The 27,654-nt window shown below is 39.5% G+C and overlaps 1 protein-coding gene across 3 annotated transcripts in view; it reads left to right on the plus strand.

The window, feature by feature from the left end:
* Positions 1–24,451, plus strand: part of PTPRQ (protein tyrosine phosphatase receptor type Q) — a 284,668-nt gene extending 260,217 nt beyond the window's left edge. For all 3 annotated transcript variants that reach the window (XM_069973994.1, XM_069973980.1, XM_069973987.1), the window contains 7 exons: positions 8,825–8,901; positions 11,058–11,192; positions 11,802–11,927; positions 13,320–13,468; positions 16,086–16,221; positions 19,271–19,394; positions 23,400–24,451. In XM_069973994.1, the coding sequence (XP_069830095.1) occupies positions 8,825–8,901; positions 11,058–11,192; positions 11,802–11,927; positions 13,320–13,468; positions 16,086–16,221; positions 19,271–19,394; positions 23,400–23,437 (785 nt within the window). In that variant the 3' untranslated portion in view covers positions 23,438–24,451. The remainder of the gene's footprint in view (positions 1–8,824; positions 8,902–11,057; positions 11,193–11,801; positions 11,928–13,319; positions 13,469–16,085; positions 16,222–19,270; positions 19,395–23,399) is intronic.
* The last annotated feature ends 3,203 nt before the right edge of the window (positions 24,452–27,654 follow it).

The following is a 27,654-nucleotide window of genomic DNA, read 5'->3' on the forward strand; positions in this document are numbered from 1 at the left end:
TGACTGTGGGGGCCATTTGAGTATAGTGAACTCATTGTCATGTTCAAGAAACCAGTCTGAGATGATTCTAGCATTATGACATGGCGCATTATCCTGCTGAAAGTAGCCATCAGATGTTGGGTACATTGTGGTCATAAAGGGATGGACATGGTCAGCAACAATACAATACAGGTAGGCTGTGGCTGTGGCGTTGCAACGATGCTCAATTGGTACCAAGGGACCCAAAGAGTGCCAAGAAAATATTCCCCACACCATGACACCACCACCACCAGCCTGAACCGTTGATACAAGGCAGGATGGATCCATGCTTTCATGTTGTTGACGCCAAATTCTGACCCTACCAACCAAATGTCGCAGCAGAAATCGAGACTCATCAGACCAGGCAACGTTTTTCCAATCTTCTACTGTCCAATTTCGATGAGCTTGTGCAAATTGTAGCCTCAGTTTCCTGTTCTTAGCTGAAAGGAGTGGCACCCAGTGTGGTCTTCTGCTGCTGTAACCCATCTGCCTCAAAGTTGGACGTACTGTGCGTTCAGAGATGCTCTTCTGCCTACCTACCACTGTTGCCTTTCTATAAGCTCGAACCAGTCTGCCCATTCTCCTCTGACCTCTGGCATCAACAAGGCATTTCCGCCCACAGAACTGCCACTCATTGGATGTTTTTTCTTTTTCGGACCATTCTCTGTAAACCCTAGAGATGGTTGTGCGTGAAAATCCCAGTAGATCAGCAGTTTCTGAAATACTCAGACCAGCCCTTCTGGCACCAACAACCATGCCACGTTCAAAGGCACTCAAATCACCTTTCTTCCCCATACTGATGCTCGGTTTGAACTGCAGGAGATTGTCTTGACCATGTCTACATGCCTAAATGCACTGAGTTGCCGCCATGTGATTGGCTGATTAGAAATTAAGTGGTAATGTGCAGTTGGACAGGTGTACCTAATAAAGTGGCCGGTGAGTGTATATTACTACTACCATTCTGGAAAAATACCATTACACCAAGCTCAAACCCATTGGTAAATACATCTCTCCAAATTTGGAAAGATTATCATAAGCAAATAGGCATCAAAACTAAGCTGCCCAAGGCCTTCATTCCACTTTCCTTACTATCTATACTGATGCCAAACTTAGATTTGTCCCTATGGATAAATAATGGTATAACCAAAATTTCCCAATTATGGAAAGAAGGCCTACTACTCTCATACCAGGAATTACAGAGAGAATTCGCTTTGCCATCTCATGATTTCCATAAATATTTGCAAATTAGAAATTTACTATTAGGCCCAAAATATCTAACTACTTTGGTAGATAAATCTATATTTCATTACCTCACGACAAAGCAAAAAGGGTTGAGACCTATCTATGACAGCTACTGTGCATATTCTACATTTAATAAGACCCATCCACTAAAAGCTTGGGAAACAGACTTGGGTTTGACCTTCTCTAATGATTCTTGGAAGAAAGCTTTCACTATAATACACCAATCACTTCATTGTATATCTCATGTAGAGGCAGCTATAAAAACCTCCCTACACTGGTATTACACACCAGATCGTCTAGCCAAAATGTTTCCAGGTTCCTCAGACCTATGTTGGAGGGGATGTGGAGAGAGGGGCTCCCTCTATCATACCCTTTGGACATGTCCAATGATACAACAATTCTGGTATCAATACAAAATCTCATAACACAATTGATACCATACCCTATTGACTGGTCCCCCCAATTGGTACTATTATTTATTAACATTGAAAACATACCCACTATGTATAGACCTTTACTATGTCAATTACTAATAATAGGAAAACTGGCTCTTACAAAATATTGGAAATCTACTAAGATTCCCCCACTAGACGAACTCATAAATATGATAAATAATACATGTATTTATGAAAACATCATATCGAAAGGGCTATTGACTAACAAAAAATACATGTCCAAGTGGTATCTATGGATCACCTCGTCTCATTTTCCAATACATTTATAAACAAGACCGGAGAAGTAACATGCGAATCTCTCATCACACGCGCACTGAGAAAAATTATTATCCCTAAACAGAAAACCATACTCCTTAGTAACGCCGTTAACTACTTGTTAAATTGAACTCAACTGTTAACTGTCATCCCTTCTTGACTCTCCTCTCATAGGACCTATAGGTGGCTTAATTGGTTTTGTTTCCTTTTCTGGTTAATTTTATATGTAATTAATACTGTAATTAACATTTTGACTAACGTCATTCACTTTAAATACAAAATTTCATAAGATGTAGACATGTATACAAACGTGATGTATTCTCCTAAAAGATTAGAGCAAAGTTTCGAACATGACGTGTAATATCTATTGTTAAAAATTAAAAAATTTTCAATAAAAATATTGAACAAGAAAACCTCTCCTGCTCAAAAGTTTTGAACGTTCAGACCTGTACCAATTGTGTGAAGGAAGCGGGAGAAGACTACACTAAGCTCGGTCCGTTCCTGGCTCTGTGTTATGTGGTGAATTGGGCTCATAGTGTAAGTCTATGGAGCCTAAATCTTTTTTTTCTCACACACAGCGGGGAGTGGATGTGCTGCAGCGGAGTCTTCTTACTGCACATGCATTTGGTATGGGTCTGAACACTCAAATCAAAACTAATCAAAACTTTTGGTATGTCTCTATGACATGTCAGAATTTTTTTTTATGATGACAGGTACACTTTAAAAACCATATTCTAACCCCCATACCATTTTTACAGAGCTATTTGGGAACTCATTTTCTACGCCACTATGTGTAGTTTTTATTCTTACCATTTTGGTGTAGATTAAACTTTTTGATCCCTTTTTATCTAATTTTATATGTAATATAAAAAAAAAGTAAAAAAAAAAAAAAAAAAACATTCACAGGATTGTTTACGTTACATTTAAAGTTCTGGCAGTTCCACATCCTGTGATTCTAAATATGTTTATATTTTATGTTTATATTTGTTATATGGAAAATAAGAAAAGAGGGGTGATAAGAACTTTTATTATGGGAGTGTTTTTTATATTTTTAAAAACATTTTTGTACACTTTCAAGTTCTGCTAAGGAACTTTCATAAGCTATCATTAGACTGCTTATACCGTTCCATGCAATGCTATGGCATTTTAAAGTACAGATTATCCAGCAATTCGGTAAAAGACTAATAACTTTATTCCAGATCCAAGTTAAAAGTTAAAAGTACCCCTGTGGTAAGTTGCCTCATGGTGTATATGCCTGTATTTTAACTTGGATCTGGAATAAAGTTATTATTTTTTTACCGAATTGCTGGATCATCTGTACTTCACATTGAGCTATTGTGCACCAGCCAAGTGTGGATTCGTGCAACAGAACAAAATCAAGGGTGAGCTGGCTATATTTTCTCTCTTCAATGCTATGGCATTGCACGGGTCAGTTAGATCAATTAGATGCTAGCAGAGTAACTTCAGAGAGTCACCCCCCCCCCCACGCACACACACTATGTGATAGAACACCTGACAGGTGCATTTAAATGTCACAGTCACTATTGGTTGCAACATATAAAGGGAATCTGTCAGCTATAATTTATGTTCAAAACTGCTGACACTGTAAGATGCTGTTAGGTCAAGAAGACACATGTTACCTTTCATATAGCTAGCTGTGCTTCAGGGATGTAGCTGCCTTGGCCCAGGTTGCTGGAACTGGTGTTGGGCCTGTTGGTGGCTTCTGGTGTTTTGGAGGCTACTTGTCACGGTGGCCAGGAGTCATAAAACCCACCCCATGGCAACCGAACCTTGGTTAGGACAGATGGGAGCTGAGGAGTGTAGGTGCAGTTGCGGCTACTTTAAACCCAACCTTACTTATAAAATAACAGTAACAGTGCTTAGGTACTTGCAAAAATCAACAGTAGCAATAGGAACTGGAAAATAGAAGAGTTGATAGTTAACATTAGAAGGAACCAGGGACTGGTAGGAGGGCCCCTTGCCTAATTTGTGAGTACTCTGCTGGGATGTGGTATGTTAAGTATCTCTTTAGTGTTCCATGATAATCCTTATACTCACGTATATAAATGATCTCTGCATATATGACCGCCTTCTGCCCCTCAGTGTTGGGTTTTTGTCCCAATGCGGTAGCACGAGTCCCAGGTCTCCTGTCACTGGGTGGAGCTAGCTAGTGATATCCTTCCTACTCAGCCGAGTATAAGTCAGGAACTTGAACTGTGCTCAACTAGGGTGCAGCCTTTATAGTCCTCTCTTTTCTTTAGGTGGTTGACTGCCCTGAAACTCGAAAAATCCATGGCGTAGGCAAAGGGGTGACACTTCCTTGTCTCTGGCTTCCCTAGGGGTTTGGTCTAGCAACCCATTAAGGTCAGATCATTAGCTGTCTGGAACAACTGTAGCATGTCCTCTCTCCTCTATGTCTGGAATTAGACTCGGAGGACAACATGTCCTGCCTGGCCTGAAGCCAGACGCTAACTAACTGAACTAAAGGAAGTGCTTACTAAAGAGGGAAGGGTGTGTGTGTAGCAAAACCTGTGGTAACTGCAGCAGTGCTATGAAGGAGTGTGACACCTAGTGGTTGGAGTAGGGTACAGCAGCTTACTGTCCTAACTGTGACACTATAGAGAAACACTTTTGCCTAGATGTAAGAAAGAAGAAAAACATGTAGTGGGACACTATATAGAGAAAATGTTTTATTCTATTTTGTTGGTACAAGGAGTCAAAGAGGCTTTCCCAAGTTCTTGAATAGCTTCAAACTGAAATAAATCCCCTTCTTCTTTATCTGGAGTCCCAAGCAGGATCAGATATGTGAGGGGGGAGGTGTTACAGCTTGCTGCACTTCAGGAGCTCGGGAAAGTCTCTTTGACTCTTCTTACCATATAGTAAAAGCATTCTACATTCTAAAGCACAGCTTGATATATGAAAGGTATCTTCCTGACCTATCTAATAGTGTCAGAAGCTATCTAACAGTGTCAGCAGTTTATAACGTGAAATGCAGCTGACAGATTCCCTTTAAACAAGAAATGTCTGACACCAGTGGGATCATTGATGTTAGTCATTGGTAGTCAGTGTATGGTGCACATAGCAGCAGACACCCACTGTGTATGGAGCAGTCTCAGCTCCTGAGCTTCCTTCAGACTCTTCTTCCCCGACCTAGATCATTAATTAACGTGGCGCAGTTAGCAAAGGGTTAAGAAAGCTGTACATAAAGATTGCCCCACAACCCTAAATGAATGGAAAAAATGTTGTAAGGAAGAGCAGGCCAAAGTTCCTACAGAAGAATGTCGGAGACTGATAAGGTCGTACAAACAAAAATTGCTGTCAAATATAGCTCATGGGGATGTATTTAAGTTTTCATACATGGCTTTTCTATTTTAGCTTCATTTCTGTTACATGTATGACAACATTAAAATCTGTTGTGTGTTGTTGTTATTGTTCACCTGTTGTATGCATGTAATTTTAATCCCTAGACGACCCAGGACGTAAAGTTACGCCATGGCTGCCAGACCACCCTGGACGTACCTGTACGTCCCTATTCATTATAGAGGAATATCTGGCTAGTCTTGTGTTTCGAGACTCTTCAATGAGCCTCCATGGGCTCTTCTTTTGCATATTCATGTTTCCCAGGGGGAAATGCACCTAGGAATTCATTGCATTGAGCGCTTTCATTAGCAGCTGGCATTGTTATCTTTGGTTGGTCTCCCCGAAATCAGCAATCTGTTTCTCTTATGGCTCTGCTAGGCATTGCTCCAACCTAGCCAGAATCCTGCTCCACACTGATGAGGGGCAACACCCAAAAACAGCTGTATGTGGATGGTTACCTGACCTTGGTTTTTCCCTTATCATTAAATTGACTTAGGGCTACTTAATATGGTGGTTTTCGTGGTTTCCCTACAGGAGCCACCCCTTGGCTGGGTCCTTTCCGGAGGGATATCTGGTTAGTCTTGTGTTTCGAGAGTCTTCAATGAGGCTCCATGGGCTCTTCTTTTGCATATTCATGTGTGCCAGGGGGCAATGCACCTAAAATCACTGCATTGAGCGCTTTCACTAGCAGCCAGCAGTGTTATCTTTGGCTGGTCTCCCTGAGATCAGCGATCTGTTTCTCTTATTCAGTATAGAGCTATGAAGCTCGCTTAGTAGCTGAGTACACTTTATAGCAGGTGGGGCTGACAGCAGCTGGGCCCTCACCCTTAATGTTAGGCTGCACTTATCGTGCTGCATCCTGTAATTAACCCCTTAATCAGGGCACAATTGCTGTTTTTAAGTGTGACAGGAGGAGCTCCTGTCACTTACCGATTAGGACCCCCAATCTTAGCCTGACCGCCATAGGAGTTCTGCTCACCTCTGTGTGGTCCGATGGGCGATCTTGTCATAGAGCCTGCTACAGGCAGGCTCCATGAGAAGATCACAGATAACACTTATCAATGCTATGCTATGGCATAGCATTGGCATTGACCAGTATTACCAATGTAATAAACAAATGTAATAGTCCCCCGGGGGGACTTAAAAAATTAAAAAGTAAAAATGTTTTTAAAAATATCCCAAAGCCCTTCCCCCCTTTCCCATTACACAAATAAAACATGTAAAAAAAACAAAAAAAAAAACATTCTATACTGTATACCGTAGCTTGCATAATTGTCCGATCTATTAAAGTATACCAGTATTGTCCCTGTACAGTGAATGGCGTAAATGAAAAGAGGGAAAAAAAACCACCAGGGTTACTAATTTTTTTTTACATTATTTATATAAAAAATGAATAATAAGTGATCAAAACTTCCCATGTACACAACTATGGTACTAATAAAAACTAGAGATCATGGCACAAAAAATAATATCCCATACAGCCCTATAGATGAAAAAATAAAAGTGTTATAAGAGTCACAATTGGGCCCTTTTACTAATAATTTGTAAAAAAAAAAAAAAAAATTACTCCATAAATAATATTTTTGGAGTTCCACCATACATTTGGTGGTAGATTGAAAGGTGCCATTTAAAATACACTTGTTCTTGATGAAAACACCCCTTACTCTTAGAGAGCAAGGAGGCAAAAATGAAAATGCAAAAATGAAAATTGGCGCAGTCATTTAGGTCATTTTGGGCTGGGTCATAAGGGGTTTAGATCTTCTAACGACAGGAATTTTTTTCATCATGTCCTGACATATAAAACTAAAGGAGAATGTACTTATTTCTTATTGTGATAACACAGGGGTGCAAGGTGTGCGGAGCTGATGTCACAGGGCTCAGAGTGGTAGTAGCTCTCCCTAGGATAACAGCACAAGATTGTTGAAGGGGTTCCTGTGTCCTCTCTGTATTGTGGTAGTGCAATGCAGAAACACACAGACTCCAGAGTAATTTAAAGTGGAACTGTTATAATATCTTTTAAAATATAAATTAACAGGTGATGTGATATAAAGCATTATTGCAATTTAAATTATTATTATTTTTTTTTTATCATGCTTTAAAACAAAGTTATACTTACTTGTATCCAGGTCCAATCTTCTGAATGTAGGTCTTTAATTTTGTGCAGGTTGAAAAAAGAAACTAAATACATAAAGTTTTGCCCAGTACAGACTGTCACATGCTCAATGTGTCTGTCAATTAAATTACTGCCTTCTCTGTGAGCGCGCAGATGACGTTGGTGTTCAGTCTATTTTTTTCAACCAGCACAAAGCTAAAAAGCTGCCTTCAGGAGACTGGACCTGGATACAAGTTAGTATAGCTTTGTTTTAAAGCATGGTTACTAAAAAACAAAATAATGTAAATTTATATCATATTCCTCTGTTGATCTAGATTTTGAAAGTTATAACAACAGTGCACATTTAACCAGTAGAAAACGTTTATTCAGCAAACTCGTAAAGGTACAGTACAGTGAGGTTTCAAAGGCGATTTTCAGATTTTCAGTGCGTTTTGCACTGCATTTTCCCTTTAAAAGGTTATCGAGAAGATACTGCTTTAGCAGTTTAGTCTGTAGATAGTTAACACTTTAGGCTTGCAAAGTCTCTGTAGTTTTAATGGTAGACTTTTACTTGAGATAAGGCCTCTTGGAGAGGGGCTGTCCTATACACCCTGTCCGGATTCTGACAACCTTAGCTACAGTTGCAATAGACTTTAAGATATAAAGGAAAAACCTGTACTCACAGCAATGACTGATCCGTCAGTGCTGAAAGAGATCACAGAATGCCAGATCAAGGCCCCGGTTTGCCCGACTGGGCAGAGATGGGTAAAGCTGTAATACCAGGCACAGCCTATGATCAAGAGTGGAGCTGTTTCTTTTAAAAAAAATCTTCTGATCTCAACCACTTTAAAAGAGATGTACTACTTCTAATTTAAAATAACAGATCCTGTATTGTGTTTTGCTGAAGAATAATAGATACAATTTTCACATTGCCACTGCTGTGTGATCTTGAAATGACCCTTGTAATGTTCCAAGGCTGATTGTCTGAGTAACTCTGTACCCGCAAGCTTTTATATGCAGGTGCAAGAAATTGTAGACTTAATAGTGTCTTAACTTTGTAATGTGACCCAAGTAACCAACCTCTTTAACATTCTTTACTTGACAGCCGTCCCAAGACTATTTCCTACCCTTACATTTACAGTATAGAAAGCGCTAAAGTGAGAAGTCCTGTTGTAAAGTAAAGAAAACCAAAATAAAGTATAATGTTTGCAGTGTGTGTAATGTATAGGTATTATGTTTTCCCTATATCATGTACAATACTTTCATTGGTTCATTTATTTTCATTAACTCTATTTGTGACATCATCAATAAAAGTCCAATATATGAGAGTGCATGCTGTACTGTAGATACCTAGACTTACAGTAAGTGAAAGACTAATCTGTCTTGTACATTTGTGCCGCAGATAACAATAACCGAGTAAAGCTCATAGCTGACGCTGGTGTGCCAGGCTCAGATTACATCAATGCAAGCTATGTGTCTGTAAGTATAAAAATACCCTATGGTTGGCCATTCGGGTTACAGATGTTGGTTTAAAAACCCGATCTAAAACATTAAATCCAGAGGACTGCATTGCATGAAGATTTGCTTTATTGTCTTTATACTTAAAACTTGATGAATATCAGTCAATACCGAATGTGGCAAGGTTTAACCATCTTTATAAATAGCTCATGTGCCTATATGTACTTCAGGCTGTGACTAAGGGGACTTTCAGGCCTTAAATATGACAGCAAACCTCATGTTCCGGATGTTTTACCTGTGATTTTATACATGCCTAATTTAGTAGTTGTTCTCAAAAACTGCATTTCATCATCTGGTTACTAGAAATCTATTAAAAGAGCTTCACTAAGCCACAGCAAAGCTTTTCTGCAGGCGGGGTGAAGTTATTTCCCTGCCAGCCTCAGGATAGTCCGGCTGAAAAATGTATTCCAGATTATATGTTGGTTGTGCCTTGTAAAGGACCCTTCAGAGAGTTATCACAAAGAGTAAATTGATCTGTAGTTTGGCTTGTACTTTAGTTAGCAATGATTCTGCATACTATTAGGTCTAAACTGAAAGGGTTTGGTTGGTATGAGCTGGGAGTACCAATGACAATTTTAGTTTACAGCATGCAGTTTTTCTTCCTTGACATGAATCTTATTGCATACACTCACACTGCCCCCATTACATTATTTAACAGGGCTGTTTAGGGTAAGGAAAACATGGCTTTTTTTCCCCACCTGTCAAAAAGTTGTGTCTGGTATTGCAATTAGGTTTCATGGAAGTAAATAGGGCTGAGCTGCAATACAATACACAACCTGTAGACAGGTGCATGCCTGTTTTTGGAAGACAGTAATGTTTATTTAAACCTAGACAACCTCTTTTACTTCCCTTTCACAGATACACAATACATGTCAATGTCAATCATACAAAACAAATTCTGAGAAACTAGTTAGCTCTATCGGAACAATCTTGGCATGTGAATCCATCATATTTAAGGCTGGGTTCACACATAGTATATTTCAGGCAGTATTTGGTCCTCATGTCAGGTCCTCATAGCAACGAAAACCAGGAGTGGATTGAAAACACAGAAAGACTATGTCCACACAATGTTGAAATTGAGTGGATGGCCGCCATATAATGGTAAATAACTGCCATTATTTCAATACAACAACCATTGTTTTAAGATAACAGCAAATATTTGCCATTAATTGACGGCCATCCACTCAATTACAACACTATGTGGACATAGTCTTTCTGTGCTTTCAATCCACTCCTGGTTTTGGTTGCTATGAGGACCTGACATGAGGACCAAATACTGCCTGAAATATACTGTGTGTAACCCAGCCTAAAGCAAGGGGGACAATTGGTGTGGCAGAAATGCTAACAACTGAATCATCATACATTGCTTTGTAAACAAACATAATATTACAAAAAGACTTGTGAATATTGCACATGGACGGCATAACGCCAGATCACTATAGCTCACTACTGCAACTTTTTATGTCCTGCACCTCTCTGTGTCTAGTTCTGCCTGAGTACAGCCCCCATTCCTGTCTACCAAATGTATTTCATACTGTCTACTAGCTGGACCTCTGACAATCAGATAAACTAACCCAGTATTTTTAGCAAACCCTTCTCTCCAAATATTCCACCTTTGTAAGCATTGTGTCTCTAACTGCAACTCCCCATCAGGAACCTTTCCTTCTTCAGTATGAAACTGCCCTTACTCTCCGCACCCATGTGCACTTTGTATACACCCTTGTACAAATTACACCTAGGAAAGTGGCTCTTGGAAGGTAGTTAATAAGTACCTTTAACCTTTAAACGTTTGGAATAGAATAGTATGACAATCTAGTTTTCCATTCTGCTTTTTTTCACAAAGAAATGGAGGGTATACAGTATATTTATAGTGGATTATGCAGCATATAATGTGATATTTGGATAGCATGGGAGTAGAATATGTGCTAGATTGCCTTGACCTTGCAAAAACAACCAGTTAAATAAGTGCAGGCATTTCGTCAATGAGCTGAGAGGTGATGATGATGGGTCCCATACATACAATGGAAATACATTTTACTAAAAGTCTAACCCCTTTACTGTTACAGTACATAGAGTAACAACCAGAGTTCTGTTAGTAAATACTTTTGTCATTTTAGGGTTATATTTGTCCTAATGAGTTTATTGCTACACAAGGACCATTGGCTGGAACTGTAGGTGACTTCTGGAGAATGGTATGGGAAACAAGAACAAAGACCATAGTAATGCTTACTCAGTGCTTTGAGAAGGGCAGGGTAAGTTATCTTTTTACCTCATATTAAAAGGGTTATCTGGCACTACAAAAACATGGCCACTTTTTTCCAGAGACAGCACTACTCTTTTGTCCCGAACTGGAGATAAGAGCGGTGCTGTCTCTGGAAGAAAGTGGCCATGTTTTTGTAGCAATGGATAACCCCTTTAAAGGGGTTGTCCAGCGAAAAACGTTTTCTTTCAATTCAACTTGTATCAGAAAGTTATATAGATTTGCAATTTACTACTATTAAAAAGTATCAAGTCTTCCCATACTTATAAGCTGTTGTTTTATTTTCAGTCTGACACAGTGCTCTCTGCTGACATCTCTGGCCGAGACAGGAAGTGTCCAGAGCAGGAGAGGTTTTCTATGGGGATTCATAGAAAACGGAGACAGAGTTCCTGTCTCGGCCAGAGATGTCAGAAGAGAGCAGTGTAAGACTGAAAATAAAACAACACTTCCTGCATGACATACAGTAGCTAATAAGTACGGGAAGACTTGAGATTTTTTAATAGAAGTAAATTACAAATCTATATAACTTTCTGATGCCAGTTGATTTGAAAGAAAAAGTTTTTCGCTGGACAACCCTTTAACAATTATATGGGCTTTACAGGTTCGATGTCATCAATATTGGCCAGAGGATAACAAACCAGTTACAGTTTTTGGAGATATTGTGATTACCAAAGTAGTAGAAGATGTCCAAATTGACTGGACCATTCGAGACTTAAAAGTTGAACGGGTATGTTTATTTTACATTTTTTAAGCTACTTAATGTATGATGGTGATAATGGAGTACAGCTGTAAAGCACACCCTTCCTTCAGCTCCACCATCACTAAGCCATATTCTCTTCTTGCCTGCCTTCTAAACATATTTGCCACTTGGCCAGTTGATTATTGCATACATGACATTCTAAACAATGACATTTTTAAGTAAAATCTTGTTTGCAACTAGACAACTCGATTACTGGATATTATATCCATGATAAATTATTGTGACTGCTAAGAACTTACATTTGATCATAAACTATGATGATTATTATTGATGTGAAGTTTGAAGTTTGAAAGTTTGAATGTTGTTAGAACAATGGGATCGGAAGTGCTTGGTTGAACATTATGCCCCTTAGTTCCCACTTGATTCTGTTCAGAAAGCTGAGTTTATGAGACTTTCACTGAGTCCGTACAAGCATACTCCACTTTTTGAAGAGAGTTGAGCAGAAAAGTAAGGGAACAGTGCCCAGCCGAGCGCTTCTGCTCCTGAGCACCCAGTCCACCACCAATCAAAGAATCAATTGCAACACATTTACATAATTTTAACAGACAAAGGGGACAGATGAAAAAAAAATGTGATCAGTTGTATGTGTACACAGACATGCAGAACTTCTGTACAAGTCCCCTCTGCACAAGGAATCTCTCTTACATCATGGGGTTCCCTAATAACTATGCTTCTGCATTTAGGAATACAGGTGAGCAGTTATTGTCCTAAAAAACAACTTTTAAACTTGCAGCCTTGTGTCAAATTGGCGTGGCCTAGAGTGTGTGTGCTCGAGCCTTGCACCAACCCTCCGTCCCTCCTCCCCACCCTCCTCAACATTAGGATTTTTTATATTCAACACCTGTCTGAACACTGCACATGGGCCTTAGCGATCCAGCATCTGTGCAGTGTTCACACAGATGATGAATAGGAAAAATCCTGCCCAGGGCATTCCTAATGATGGGGAGGAGGGACAGAGAGGCGGTGCAAGGCTTGGGTACACACACTCTAGGCCATGCCAATTCGACACAGGGCTGCAAGTTTAAAAGTTGCTTTATAGGACAATAACTGCATCACCTGCCGAACAGATCCCAGGACAGATCTTGGATTAAAAGCAGCTATCCGAAGGTACGAGTGGTTTGGGGGGGGGGGGCAGATTGTGGGTACAGAGTCGCTTTAAGATGGATGCCCCACTGATCTTAAAGGAATGGCATATCCTAGTAATTGGAATCACTCTTTAATTTTATATTGCTATATCACCATATAGATATCACCACCACATCACTACCAAAACTGCCAATGTAGAGTAAGTAACCTTACAAAATCATACAAAAATACATTACAATGTTTTTGAAATGTATAATTTTTTTTTCACTACAGCATGGAGACTACATGATGGTGCGTCAGTGTAATTTTACTTCTTGGCCAGAACATGGAGTCCCAGAAAACACTACAGCCTTAATTCATTTTGTAAAAATGGTTAGAGCAAGCAGACCACATGAAAATACACCAACAATTGTACACTGCAGGTACCAATTCTAAGTTGAAAATATGGGGGTTACATTTCATTAAAATGTATAAAGTGCTATGCCAGTTTTTATTTGGTATGATAACAATGCACAAAAGTCATTTCTTATTGTACACTAGGTCAGTAGTGTAATGTGAAGAATATATAGTCTAGTAAGTGATATATAATCATTGGCATTTGTCTTTTGGAAATAATTTATTTTTACAGTATAATTTCCTTTTGGAAAATGAAGGTAAAATAATGGCAAAAGACCTGAATGAATAGAATTGGCCACATATTCTGTTTAATTAAACAAAAATTACAAATATTTTATACAAAACACTTCAGTCCAAAGTGAGTCTTAATCCTCATCCCATAACAAAACTTAAAACAACCACATAGCATAGCACATCCATGAAGCTCCAAATCTACCATCAGTCTGCCCGCTACTATATTTTTACCACCAGCCAGTTACGATTGGCCTGAAGGCATTGATTATGGAAGCCTGTGTGCCACCCAAGTCCTCTTACATCATGGACCTCAATACCTAATACCTTAATACCTAACACCAAAGTAAAGAATACAGGCAAACAAAAACATTGCCTGTGTCGTCCAGAGCCATTTAACTCCCCCCTGCATCTAAAACTATACATATCCCTTACCCCTTCCAAAACTGACATGGCCAATTATAAGATGGTCAGTCCACACCCTCTTTAATAAAATCCTGGATGAAAAACATCACAAATCAGTGCTTACTTAATAAAGATGGAGCCCATTGTAGTGCCAAAAATCATCTTCCCCAGTCTGTAATTTTAAAGGGAACCTGTCACCCCCCGTGCCGGGGTGACAGGCTCCCGACCCCCCGTTAGAGACCCCTATACTTACCTCATTGCGCCGGGTCCCGCTTCTGAAGATGGTCGGGTCCCGGAGATCTCAGCCGCCGCAGCCTGGTGCGCGCGCTGAGAGATGAGTCCAACGCTCATAGAGAATGACAGAGCGCTGGACTCTCCTGTCATTCTCTATGGGTGTTGGACTCATCTCTCAGCGCGCGCACCGGGCTGCGGCGGCTGAGATCTCCGGGACCCGACCATCTTCAGAAGCGGGACCCGGCGCGGTGAGGTAAGTATAGGGGTCTCTAACGGGGGGTCGGGAGCCTGTCACCCCGGCACGGGGGGTGACAGGTTCCCTTTAAGTTACAGACTGTCACTGTACCATTTCTTGCAATAAAGCATGGCACAGCACTATTCAACATTATTTATGCTTTAATTGACTACTTTACATTAATCATCCAATCAGACAAAGCAATTAAATTCTGGCTATACTCTAGGCAAAAATATGCCTCTGTAACTCTTAAACCATTCCACTGCCCAAAGCCTGGTAAGATACAGATTGCTGACACCCAGCTAACCATACTGCCCCTCTTGGCTTCTTAACCACCACAAAAAACATAATTTGAGAATGAAAAACAGAAGGTAGCTGACTAAAATAAATAAAAAAAATTCAATCTTCCCTTCAGTACCCTCTAAACACCCTCTATCCACTATTCCTACTTTTTTTTTTTAAATATAATAATAAAAAGTAAAATAAATTCTGACCAAACTGGGGGTTGCACTATTTGGTGTCAAAACCACACTGTGCTGCCTCCATTGTGGCCCCTTTCCCCTGCTGTTGCACCTCAAAGCCTCCATTATACCCCATTACTGTACCTATAATCACCCCTGATTCTGTACCTGATAGACATGCCTGTCCTGTTTCTGTACCTAATCTTTGCCCATTAGTGTATCTATTTGCCGCTGTTAGTATATGTGATCGTCGTTCCCGTTACTGTAGCTAATTCTTGCTCCTGTTACTGTGCCCAATTATCGCTAGTTACTTTACATGAAATTTGAAAGATTATTATATACATATTATATTAACTTATTTGTTTTGCATGAGAAATGCAAATCTTAATTTTTTTACTGACATTTTAAAGTTTTTCACAAAGTAAGGGTTAATGGATTGACCAACATTTACTACTAACATGAAGTACATTTTTGAGAAAAAAAAATCCAGAATCACTTGGATAAGTTAAAGTTTCACAAAGTTAAAAGCAGATAAGGTGAGACTGACCAGATTTTAAAACAGCAAAAGTGGCTGAACAGTTAACGGGTCAAATAAGGACTCCCATATTTTTTCTGCCCATATAATGCTCACACCCTGTATTTATATATATAAAAAAACCTCTGCTATTCGCAATGAAAACAGCATCCGTTCTTTTCAGCCAGGTTGCCATTGTATTGAAACCAATGCAACACAGCCCATTTTCTGCCCACACAGCACTGACAACAGCTGTTGTTTTTTCTATGGCCGCACAAATAAATGACATGTCTTTTTGAACTGCCAACATTTTAACGGCAAATGAAGGCCATGTTTTGAAGATAATGGCCTTTGTTATCACTATAATGGCCTTTATTTTGAAAACATGGTTGTTATTTGGCATCAAAATGGCCATAAAGCGGTCAAAAAGAGACAGTGTACAAACATATTATCTGTGGATATATATAGTGCCTATATTTGTGACAGTTTTTTTTATCTTCTTCAACAAAATAATTTGTTGAAAAAAAATCTGAAATAAAAGTATCCATATGTTTATGTTTTAGTGCAGGAGTTGGAAGATCAGGGGTTTTTGTTGCAATGGATCATTTAATCCAACACATTAACCACCATGACTTTGTGGACATTTATGGTCTTGTAGCAGAGCTAAGGAGTGAACGAATGTGCATGGTGCAAAACCTGGTAAGTGAAGAAATATGGACAATGGATTGTTTAGAATTTAGTTTTCTTTGCTTGTCTATTGCAAGAAGATCAGAATCCACACCAGAAAACAATGACATGTCATGTTGATATTTTGATCAGTGTGTAAAGGTCAGAAGTAGTGTTGAGCTAGCATACTCTATCAAGATGGAGAATATGCAATGTAACTCCACTTAACCCCTTGGTGGCCAGACTGAACAATTTGGCCACCAGGGGGTTAAGTGGACATGCTATGCAACCCCACTTAATCCCTTGGGGGCAACACTGAACAGTCTGCCCCTCAAGAGGTTAAATGTTGGGAGTGAGGGAGTTATACTTACCATGCTGGGCTCCTGGTGTGCGGCATCTGGGACACCACTACAGCCACTCATTGGCTGTACAAAGACTCCTGCAGTTTCTGCTCAGACAATCAGTGGCTGCAGCGATGTCCCACCTCAGCCGCTGATTGCATATGAAGTAGGATGACAGAAGATGTTGCCGGGATAGATTCCCCCCAACAGAGCACAGTCTGGTCCCCAGGGGCTAACTTAACTCCCTGGGTGCCAGACTGTTACTTTCTGAGGTTTTCAGATAAGACACCCTCCTCTCATCTGAGTAGATGAAACCTGGTAAAATGCTCGAGTCTCCCATTGACTTTAATAGGGTTCATTACTCAAGTTGAGCACTCGAGCATCAATATTAGTCAGAAGCACTTTTAGACATTGTGCCCCTTTGGCTTTGATTAGCAGTTATAGAATTTTTTATAAAATACTTTTTAACCCTTTCTTGTCCTGCACTATACATATACAGTGCTGGCAAGTAGGCCTTAACATGAAGTGCTGTAAATATACAGCAGTGGGATGATATAAGAGCAGGAGCTAACACCTGCTACAATGGTTGGGATTTGAGCTGCAGTAGGTCTGTCCCCAGCACTTTAACCCCTTAGGTGTCATGGTTAACAGTAACTGTGCCATTTAAGCAGTTAGAGGGGAGTTCCTTTGTCACCGCATCACTGGCCCTACAAATAATACTGTTGCAACCATAATTACTGAAAAAAAAGTAGTACTGAAATAGTCACTATCAAATGTAATCATACTAAGAAACAAACTTAACACTTCATGTATATAGCAAAGTGTATAGTGCAAAATTCTAAACATAAAGAATGGTAGAAGAGTCAGTAAATCATATGTACTTCAGCATGATACCATTTAATTTACAAAAGATCAAATAATCATATAACTACATAAGGTTATGGCTAAAGATGAGCGAACCTCGAGCATGCTCGAGTCGATCCGAACCCGAACTTTCGGCTTTTTATTAGCGTTGGTTGCTGAACTTGGATAAAGCCCTAAGGCTATGTGGAAATCATGGATATAGTCATTGGCTGTATCCATGTTTTCCAGACAACCTTAGAGCTTTATCCAAGTTCAACAGCCCGATTCGCTCATCTCTTGTTATGGCTTTCAGTTATAGAAATAGAATCTAAATAAACATTCTGCCCCCTACAGAATAACTGGAGGTAATACTGCTGGGAACCCAGAAAGGAGGTGAAATGTTTCCTGCAATGAAAGGAGTGCACATGTGTAGCCAGCGCTCCATTCATCTATATAGCGGTGCTCTGCAGTGTTCAGTTATGGATAGAGGGAAACTTTAATAATAATAATAATAATAATATTTATTTGTATAGCGCCAACAGATTCCGCAGCGCTTATTTAAATATATAAATACATTACAGGTTATATATTAAATTATACAAAGAATAAATTACAATACCAAATTAGTGACCTGCTCTCATGAGCTTACAGGCTTGGATGACTGGGAGTAACACGAGAGGCAACAAGTGCTTTATTTGTCAATGTTCCAGTCATTGTACATGGAATCTCGAAGTGCCTATAGGTGACTGGGCGAGCCAGTCACAAGCCATTTTCTAAGCTCAGATAACAAGGACAGTGTAACTAGCACTGAAGAAGTTATAGAGAGGATGGAGAGGGGATAGCAAAGGGAGACAAGATTACGAAATGTTATAAGCACGCCTGAAGAGATGGGTCTTCAGGGCACGCTTAAAACTGGGGATGTTGGAAATAAGTTTGAGGTCTTTGTGGAAATTGTGGAATAACCCCTTTAAGGCCCAAATGAGCTCTCTGCTCCTGAAGAAAAAAAATTTTTGTTTCTAAACTGTTACTGAGGGCAATGAGGACCCTTTTTTTGTTAGACAGCTCAAAAAATGAGATATAAGGAGACCAATGCTTTTTTATAAGCATGCCACCAACAGTCAGCAGCAATAGATACCTGGTGCAAGTGTAGTATGGTTGTGGAAAGGGAGAGAGACACAGATTGTAGCTCCTACATCTGCTGCAACCTATTTATTCATGGTTAATGATTCAGACATTGGTCCAGCTCTCTTGAAGCAAAGTACTTAGGGTATGTTCACACTAAGTAAAATATTCCACTCCCTCGTTGCCGCCGCTCTCCGCTCAAAGAAATGACCCATCACTTCTTTGAGCGGAGAGTGGCGGCTGCGGAGGAGCGTGCACTCTCCCATAGATGGGCTATGACACACTGAGACAGGTGGGATTCCGCGGAGGAAAGTTCCGCCTCGGAATTCCACCTGTTTTACTGTGTGACCATACCCTAAGTGTGGAAAAGTGTACTCTTCTGCATATTTTACTGCTGCTAATTTGTATAACATACAATACTGAACCTTACAACAATAACATAATGGGGAAAATTTATCAAACTGATGTAAAGTAGAATTGTCTCAGTTGCCCCTAGCAACAGATTCCACCTTTAATTTTTCAAAGAATCTGTGAGGAATAAAAAAAACTGGAATCTGATTGGTTGCTAGGGGAAACTAAGAAAACTCTACTTTACACCAGCTTGATAAATCTTCCCCTATGTGTTTTTTTTACTTGAATGTGTCACCACTTATTTTGTATCTTTATGTTATTACAGCATACATCATTAATATAACAAAGTTCTTTCATACTAGAATGATCTTGAATCCAATGTGCCCAGTCTATATAGGTTATTGTTGTCTTTCTTCCCCCTTCAGGCACAGTATATATTTTTACATCAGTGTGTTGTAGACCTATTAGCAACCAAAGGCAGTAACCAGGCCATCTGTTTTGTAAATTACTCTGCTCTTCAGAAAATGGACTCTTTGGATGCCATGGAGGGTAAGCAGATACGGGGCACTTTTTTTTCTCTTTGCCTTCTACATTTAAACTTGAATTTTCATCAGAAATCTTGTAAAGGCTTGTTATCATTATATCTGCATTATGTACGTAGCATGTTTGCATATGTTACTGCTATTTCATTTTTTTGTAATCTAGTGTCTGCAGCAGCCCTAAGGTCTATCATCTTCTTGAATTTAGACCACATATTTTAATGATTATGCTTAAATTTACCTTTCTGACTCTGACCCATAACTTTTTAATTCTTCCACTTAGAAAGATGTGTGGCTCATTTTGTGCACCATTGTTTTTATTGTTACAATGATAATGGGACTTTTTGATTTATTATTTTGTTTTCTTGGATGTAATGTGACCAAAATCTGCAACTCAGAATTTTTTTTTTACCGTATTTTAATAGGTCAGACAATTTTTAAAAATTGGAGTGATTTAGATTTTTATTATTCTTTAACTCTTTTTTTTTTAAGTTCAGTTAAGGTTTTTTTTTTAAGTATAAGGGACTGCTTGATTGCTCATAGGAATAAATGTAATACTGCAGTATTAAATTGAGCCATCAAATTGGTACTCCCAGACTGTAGCAATAGATCCATATCAACATTAATGGAGATTTCAATATGATGGGTTAAAGAGTTAAAGAGAGTCTGTATGCAGATGTGAACTCTCAAAACCACTGCTATATAGAGGATAGGGCCCTACATGTTAGGTACCTGTAGCTCTAAACCCTGACCACTTTCTGAGCCCTTCCTGTCATCTCTAACAACCAGTCAAGGGAATGCTAGAACCATTGTTTAAAGGGCCCAGAAAAGTGCTCAGTGCAGACACCTCTGGGCACTTAACATGCAGTGCCCGTCTCCTTGGTACTTGCAGCTGTGGTCAGGACATCAAAAGGAATCTATCAGCTCTATTACATGCACAGAGCTGCAGACATAGGCTATGTTCACACAATGTTTTTTCAGCTTCGTCCGTCATTTTGATTATGAAATAAAGCTGTCTGGCCTCCCCTTAGTGCAATGACCGCTGTTGGTACATTATTCTAGTTTGGGGTTACTAAATGGACTTTGGGTGTGTTTTATTTGAAACGTCCATTGAATTTAATAGTAAAAACGGAGAAAGAACAGTGACAAAAGAAAAACTATGTGTGAACAAGTAATAAAAAATCCGCTGTTTGCAAAAGATGTCCGAAAATAATGATCATGTTCATTTTACAGTTAACGGTAAAAACGTCCATTATTCAATGCATTGTGTGCATTAGATGTCCATCTTCCCATCGACTTCAATCCATTGCCATTGCTGTCAGTTAAATTGCGGCAATAACTGACATTTTTTTAATGTATAATCAGTTTTTATTCAACATTTTTCAATAAAACATAAAATAAAATATAGGTACAAAGAAGAGTCTTACTCAACAGACATAGGACTCAAAGTTTACATAGCACAATAAACCCAAATTCGCGGAAGGTAATAGACGGAGTGATAGGGGCTCACTCAAAACTGCATAGCGTCCATATGTAGTGATATGCCCAAGGGGTAGGCACACATCCAATGAGTCCCATAGCCCCCATAACAACTGAACGCTGAGAACTGCGACACACAAGAGGAGCATCCCATATAACAAAAACATTCCAGCTTCCAGCGAAAAAACTTATCAGAAACGGAGAACATTAGAGGTACAAAGAGAAATGTACCATTAGAGGGGTGAACAGGGAAGGCAAGGAAGGGAAGACGGGAAGGGGGGGGGAGGGGTATTTGCCCTGACCAAGGGGGCCACCTCCCCACGGGGGAGAGAGCGGTGGATAACTAAATAGGCATCTCAGGAGGTACCCCATCAGAAAACAGTGCCTGAAAGGCGGGAGAATCCCGAAACAACAGCCAGGACAACCATACCGTCTTATATCGTTTGTTGCATCCCGAGGCTTCAGCAGACAATTCCTCCATACGATGAAGGTGTGACATTTCGGCCTGCCACTCCGCCAGGGTAGGGACCTGCGTGGAGCGCCAATGGCGAGGAATAACTGTCCGTGCTGCAGACAGACAGAAACGCAGGATACTCTTTTTCTGTCGGCCTATAGCACCGGGGAGTATAGAGAGAAGCGCCACTTGAGGCGTCCTAGGTGCCGATTGCCCCGAGATCGCCCGGTAAGCATCAAAGACACCTGACCAGAACGAGGTTAGCCTGTCACACCCCCACCATACGTGTAGCATAGTGCCCTTCTCATTGCTGCACCGCCAACAAAGGTCTGACACAGACGGTATCATGGAATGAACTCTGGTTGGGACCCGGTACCATCGGGAAAGAACTTTGTAGTTCCGTTCCTGAGCGGAACAAGCCGTGGACAATTTATGTGTAAAGATGCATGCTTTCAGCCTGTCCTCTGGGGTGATTATGGCCGACAAGTCCTTCTCCCATGCGGCCCAGAACGCAGGGGGGTCATCCTCCCCGTCCTGCTGAAGGAGGCGGTATATCACAGAGATGGAGTGCTCAGGAGGAGAGTCCAAAAGGAACAGGGATTCAAAGGAAGTAGGGGTAGAAGATACAGAGCTGTGGCCCCCACGAGGGCCAAGGTACGAGCTAAGCTGAGAATATTCGAGCCAAGATAGGTTGGTGGAACCGGCACGCGTCTGCAAATCCCCAAGGGGGGGTAGGGGGTTGCCCTCAAGCACTACTCCAAGGCTAGGGTTGTCCCTGGCCTTCCAGAGCAAAAACGTGTCCTTCCTGTACGCCGGGGGGAAGTCAGGATTATGGAATAAAGGAGTGAGCGGGCTGAAGGGTCTGGACAAAATGTTACTACGTACCAGACGACGCCATAGGGTAACCGCCACCCTCGGTAAGAGGGAGTCCGCAGAGAACGGGGAGGGGACGGAAAGGGGGAGCCAAGAGACATTAGACAGGGGGTAAGGGACCTCTTGTTGATCAAGCCTGACCCATTGCTTTGAAGCAGCATTGTACCTCCAATCCAGCAGGCGCTGAAGGACCGCAACTGACATTTTTTTAAATATTAAAATTGTCCTTTTTTCCATGTTGTGTGAACATAGCCTTAGGCAGACAGCTGATAAAACATGATAAAATTATACCTGTCTTCCAACCGATAACTTTTTGCAAAGTCATGAAATCATGTTTTTTTTTGTAAGCTCAAGAGTCAGAGAGGCTGTGCTGAGTTGCAGCATGCATGCCTTCCCTCTCCCCTACCCTTTCCTGCCCTGTATGATTGATGTTCAAAGCTTAGTGCTGGAAGCCAAGCACTGTCCATCAATCATGCAGGGCAGAGAGGGGTGAGGGAGGGAGGTGCATGTACAACACAACCTCTGCAGTTTTTAAGTAAAGAAAAACTTCTGAAATATAAATCATTGGTGGAAACCAAGTGTATAATACAAGCTAATCATCTGACTATACAAGTATCTCAGGTTGTTTGGGGCCACTATTGTACAGTTTAGTGTGACTTTTACTAAATTTGAAACATTTGCGTAAATGGAGCAGTTACTTAAAGGGAATCTGTCCCTAGGTTTATACTGCCCTATCAGAGGGCAACATAAACCAGTCACATAGATGTTGATTACAATTATATATTACTTTCATCATTCTGTGTATCCATTCTTCTTACATCCAGGAGAATTAGAGCCATGTTGAGCCATATCCTCTCTTCACCAGCTGCTGATGGACAGCTGTCTGACTACGCACAGTATAGGCAGTAAGCTATCACTGGCCAGTGGGTGGAAGGAGTGGCTCATGAATACTGGGGACTACTAAGAGCACAAACATAATGGAATTGACTTCCCTGCTGCACTCAGTGTCCTCAATATCAACTAGAATATCAGAGGAACAGCTGCGTGAAAAGATGTAAGTGATACAGTATTGTAATCAGCATCTCGGTCACTAGTTTATTCTTCCTTTAGATAAAAAAAGCATAAATATTAGTGGAAGAGTTTCTTTAACAGAAAAAGCTTATCATGTTATGGGTATAATTATTATTGCTTTTTTTTCAATTTTTTTAGGTGATGTTGAACTTGAATGGGAAGAGACAACAATGTAACATTCTGTATCAGACAAAACTGTTACTTGTGGCAGAAGCCAAAAGAGCTCCTTCTTGTACAGAAGAGCAGAGGAGACAAGAATTGACAACAGGTTATCCCTGTGCCTTAAAAATTTTGTGCACAGAAACACAAAATATTAAAATCGTTTGCACTGTTGTGGCCTATCAGCAAAAGAATCAAAGAAGACTACAAAAAAAAAAAAATAATTATCTTGAAAGAGATAAGCAGAGCCAAACGGAATGTAAAGTCTTACTGTCCTCTGTGTGGATACCTCTTTTTGAATAATTACTGCCTCTTTTTGATATATATATATATATATATATATATATATATATATATATATATGTTAAGGATTTTGTCGGTCTTGGAATACCATGCTCTGATCTTGAACAGCTGAAGGGTCACCCTGTGACATTAGGGAAATATTTTGGCTTTTACACAGCACACAGTAGCTCTTCGGGGATACTTGGGGCTATTTAAGACTGCCAATTGTTTTATTGTTCCTATTTCAATATTTTGCATATATTTGGCGATAAATAACCTTGTTTATCTTTCTCTTTTTTAATATATTAAATACATTGTAGAATAAAGGTTTGATTTATTGTATCATCCAATGAGTTAATTTGTTGTTCTTGCCCTTAACTCTCAAATATGCGAGAAATAAACTCAAGGCTGTATCTAGCAGAAGACCACAAAATTTATTACAATCAGTATAATAGAATTTAGGGTAAAATTGAAGTTTAGTCAAGCATGGACAATAAGTGACAATAAATATACTGTGAATTACTTTAAGATGTATCTTGTTGACTATGACCTCAAATAAAAGATTTTATGAAGGTTACATACAAGCTCCAGAAATTCATGTAGTCTGTCAAGATTACTTATTAGTTACTTCCTAAGTAAAGTCAACCATATTTGTAATACATCAGCTATTTGTTGATGCATAAAGGACACATTTTGGGCTAAGAAGACAATAAATCACATATTATATTAATAAAGTATATAGTATTTATTGGCATGCCTCCTTGCCTCTTTTCTACCCTTAGTAGTATTAGTAGGGTAAATGGTGTAAACACGACTCCCCCCCCCCCCCCCCCTCAAATCCTCAGGTCATGTTCATTATTTGTGTCCGTAATTATCAAAAGATGGCCATCTTTTATTATCACAAATATTGCCACAAAATGACAGTGTGTGAACATAGCCACAGCGAAAATTGAAAGAATGCTTTAGTACTCTGTTGGGCCAGTTCTAGCCTGGATACAAGATGAGAAACAATTAACCCCTTAACGACGCAGGACAAGTATGTTCAACCTGCTGCCATTAGGGAGAAGCAGAGAGTGCTTACAGCACGGGCCCTCTCCACACCCTGGCTCCCGGCTGCTATAAGCAGCCAGGGATCGCGGGTATTAGCCGGCGCCACCGATTGTTGCACCTGGCTAATTAGCTATTTACATGCAGCTGTCAAAGTTGACAGCTGCATTTAAATAGCTTGCGTTCCCCATCCCAACCTGGTCTCAGTGCCGCAATGACGCTGATCCCATCTAGGCCATCAATAGATCTAGGCTGCAGCTAATCGATAAACATTTTTGGTATTGCTACAGGCGGATTTCCTCGAACTATTAAATTATCACATTCCTGATTTTGCACGGTAAATCACTTAAGCACCTACCAAAGTGCAAAATTGTATATTTTTTTTGTCACATCAAATGTAGAAAAATTGTAATAAAAAGTGATCAAAAAGTCGCATATACGCAAGCAAGCAATTTAGAAAGCACAGATCAGGGCGCACAAAATTGAGACCTCACAAGACCAAAAAATAAAAGTGTTACAATGATAATAGAACAATTACAAAATAGAACAATTTGAAGAACTTTTCGTTTTTAAAAAAGTTTAATTCTTTTTAAATCCAATAAATAAAATAAAAGTTATATACGTTTCCGATTGTTGTAATCATGCTGAATTGAGGAACATAAATAACATGTCAGTTTTACTATAGAATAAACGGCGTAAAAACAGCGTCTTTGCAAAATATAATTGGTTTTGCAAAAAAGAAGGGGCCCACGTGGGTCTGTAGGTGAAAAAATGCAAGCACTATGGCCTTTTAAATACAAAGAGGTGAAAATAAAAGCATAAAAATGAAAATTGGCCCAGTAGGGAAGGAGTTTAAAGAAAAAGATACTCCTAAGTATTAGGTGTAAGCTCCTCTTTGTATTTGCTACACATATATATTACTCCCTCACTTCCTACAATGACAAGAACTTCAATGACAGTGACAAAAACTTCAACTAATTAACTCTCAACAAACTGTATAAAACAGTTATATTTGTAATTTTATGACTTCTCATTTATGGATCAAGATGGGGGATTTATAAAAAAATTGTCTTTTATGACCATGCATATATTTTTGAATTCAGCAAACAGAAGACTTACCAACCCTGCTTGATAATATAACTAAGAGCCCGGTACCCAGAACTAAACAGTCGGATGACAGTGCTCAGTTTATATAGTTCCAATAAGAGATGAGCTGATCTACAATAGGAACAAAGCGGATCACTTTGTTCCTATCTGCATTCTGGTCATCAGGCTGCAAGCTTTGAAGTCTGCTCCGCTCCATGCCTCTCCTCCCCGGGTGCTGGGAAAAGATGGATCTAGTTCTGGGAAACTGGGAGAAGTATGTGTCAGCATAGCTTTTTGATAGGTTGCTGATGTATATTTATAATGTGTGTAGAAAACAAAATGTATAAAGGACCTTAACTTTTTACCTGCTGCTGCTGCTTTTTCTCTTCTTTTTTAACCGCTTAAGGACACAGTGGATTTTGGCCTTAAGGACCACACCAATTTTAATTTTTGCGTTTTTACTTTTTCCTCTTTGCCTTCTAAGAGCCATAGCACATAGCGTCATTAACAGTGAGTACCCAGCTGATAGCAGCCGGTCCCCATGCTTGATAAAGTCCGCTAAGCTCCTGAACTCGCTTTATAGAGCTGCCGGACCCACTGGCGTAGCGGTACATCATGGGTCCATAAGGGGTTAATAATGGAAGAAGTAGGTGGTGAGTTATAATCTTGCTGAATGTATTATTTTTAAATGTCAATGTTGCAAACTGAGTTTGTCTTTTCTTAAAAACTTTAAAATGAACTTTTTGGGCAAAAATAATACCTAGCAACAATGTTAACCCAACAGCACTCCCTGGATTATTGCTTCTGTTGAACAATGCATGTGGAACAGGAGTTGGATCAATTCCAAACCTTATGTGCAATAAAATGAGTAAAGTCCACCCCACCAGTGGTAGAATGCACATTACCATTTAATGACATGACCTACTTAATATTCCAATGATTATATTACATATTTACAACTGAAATTTTTCAAAGTTCTAACAAACTAAGGGTGTTGTTTTTATTTTTATAGTATGATTAATCTGTAGGTTGACAATAATTTTATCTTTCCCGTCAATCGGTCAACACAGATGGTAAAGCATTTTGCATAGGTTTTTTCATTTATAAACTTTAGTGATCTTTTTTAAAAAATTTTTCCCACTAAAAGACATTACTATATGATGGGTTTATCTCTTTCATAATAACTTACATGACAATACTTCTATATTCCAATGTAATATGCCTGTCAGTGATATAATTTTTATTTGCCTTAGGTATCTAAAAAAGTGTGGCCAAGATCAGCATTATCTCTGATTCCAGCTGTTAGAGTGGGGTGTATTTTTAATGTAATAATGCGCTCAATTGAAGTCAATGAGATATTGGCTAACTTATTACTTATACTTATTATTTACGACCTGCTCATACAAAAAAAAAAAAAAAAAAATACATTTTTCCCCCACCTGTTCACACAGGTTATTCAAAGTTACTGCCATATTTTGGTATTATTTTACTGTGTGTAAACATAACTTAAATATCTAAAAAAAATTCTGAAACACATAGCAAATGTGGACCAAAACCTGCATGCCAGTTTTTATGGTGTCAAATATGTATGAAAATATACAAAATATATATGTATCTGCTTTAACTACACATAGGGGGAAAAAAACAAATCAGGGTCCAGTAGATTGCTCTGGGTTCTTGTGGAATATTTATAACTTAGCACGTCAGCGGAGAATACATACAGTGAGCCATCTGGTCCTGCTGTGATTTATTGTAAGTAACAGAGAATGTCTATTGTTTTAGCTTAATTCCTGGATGTTAAGAGACTGAAAAATTGAGC

The sequence above is a fragment of the Dendropsophus ebraccatus genome, chromosome 1 (assembly GCF_027789765.1).
Source record: "Dendropsophus ebraccatus isolate aDenEbr1 chromosome 1, aDenEbr1.pat, whole genome shotgun sequence".
In the NCBI taxonomy this organism is placed as follows: Eukaryota; Metazoa; Chordata; class Amphibia; order Anura; family Hylidae; genus Dendropsophus; species Dendropsophus ebraccatus.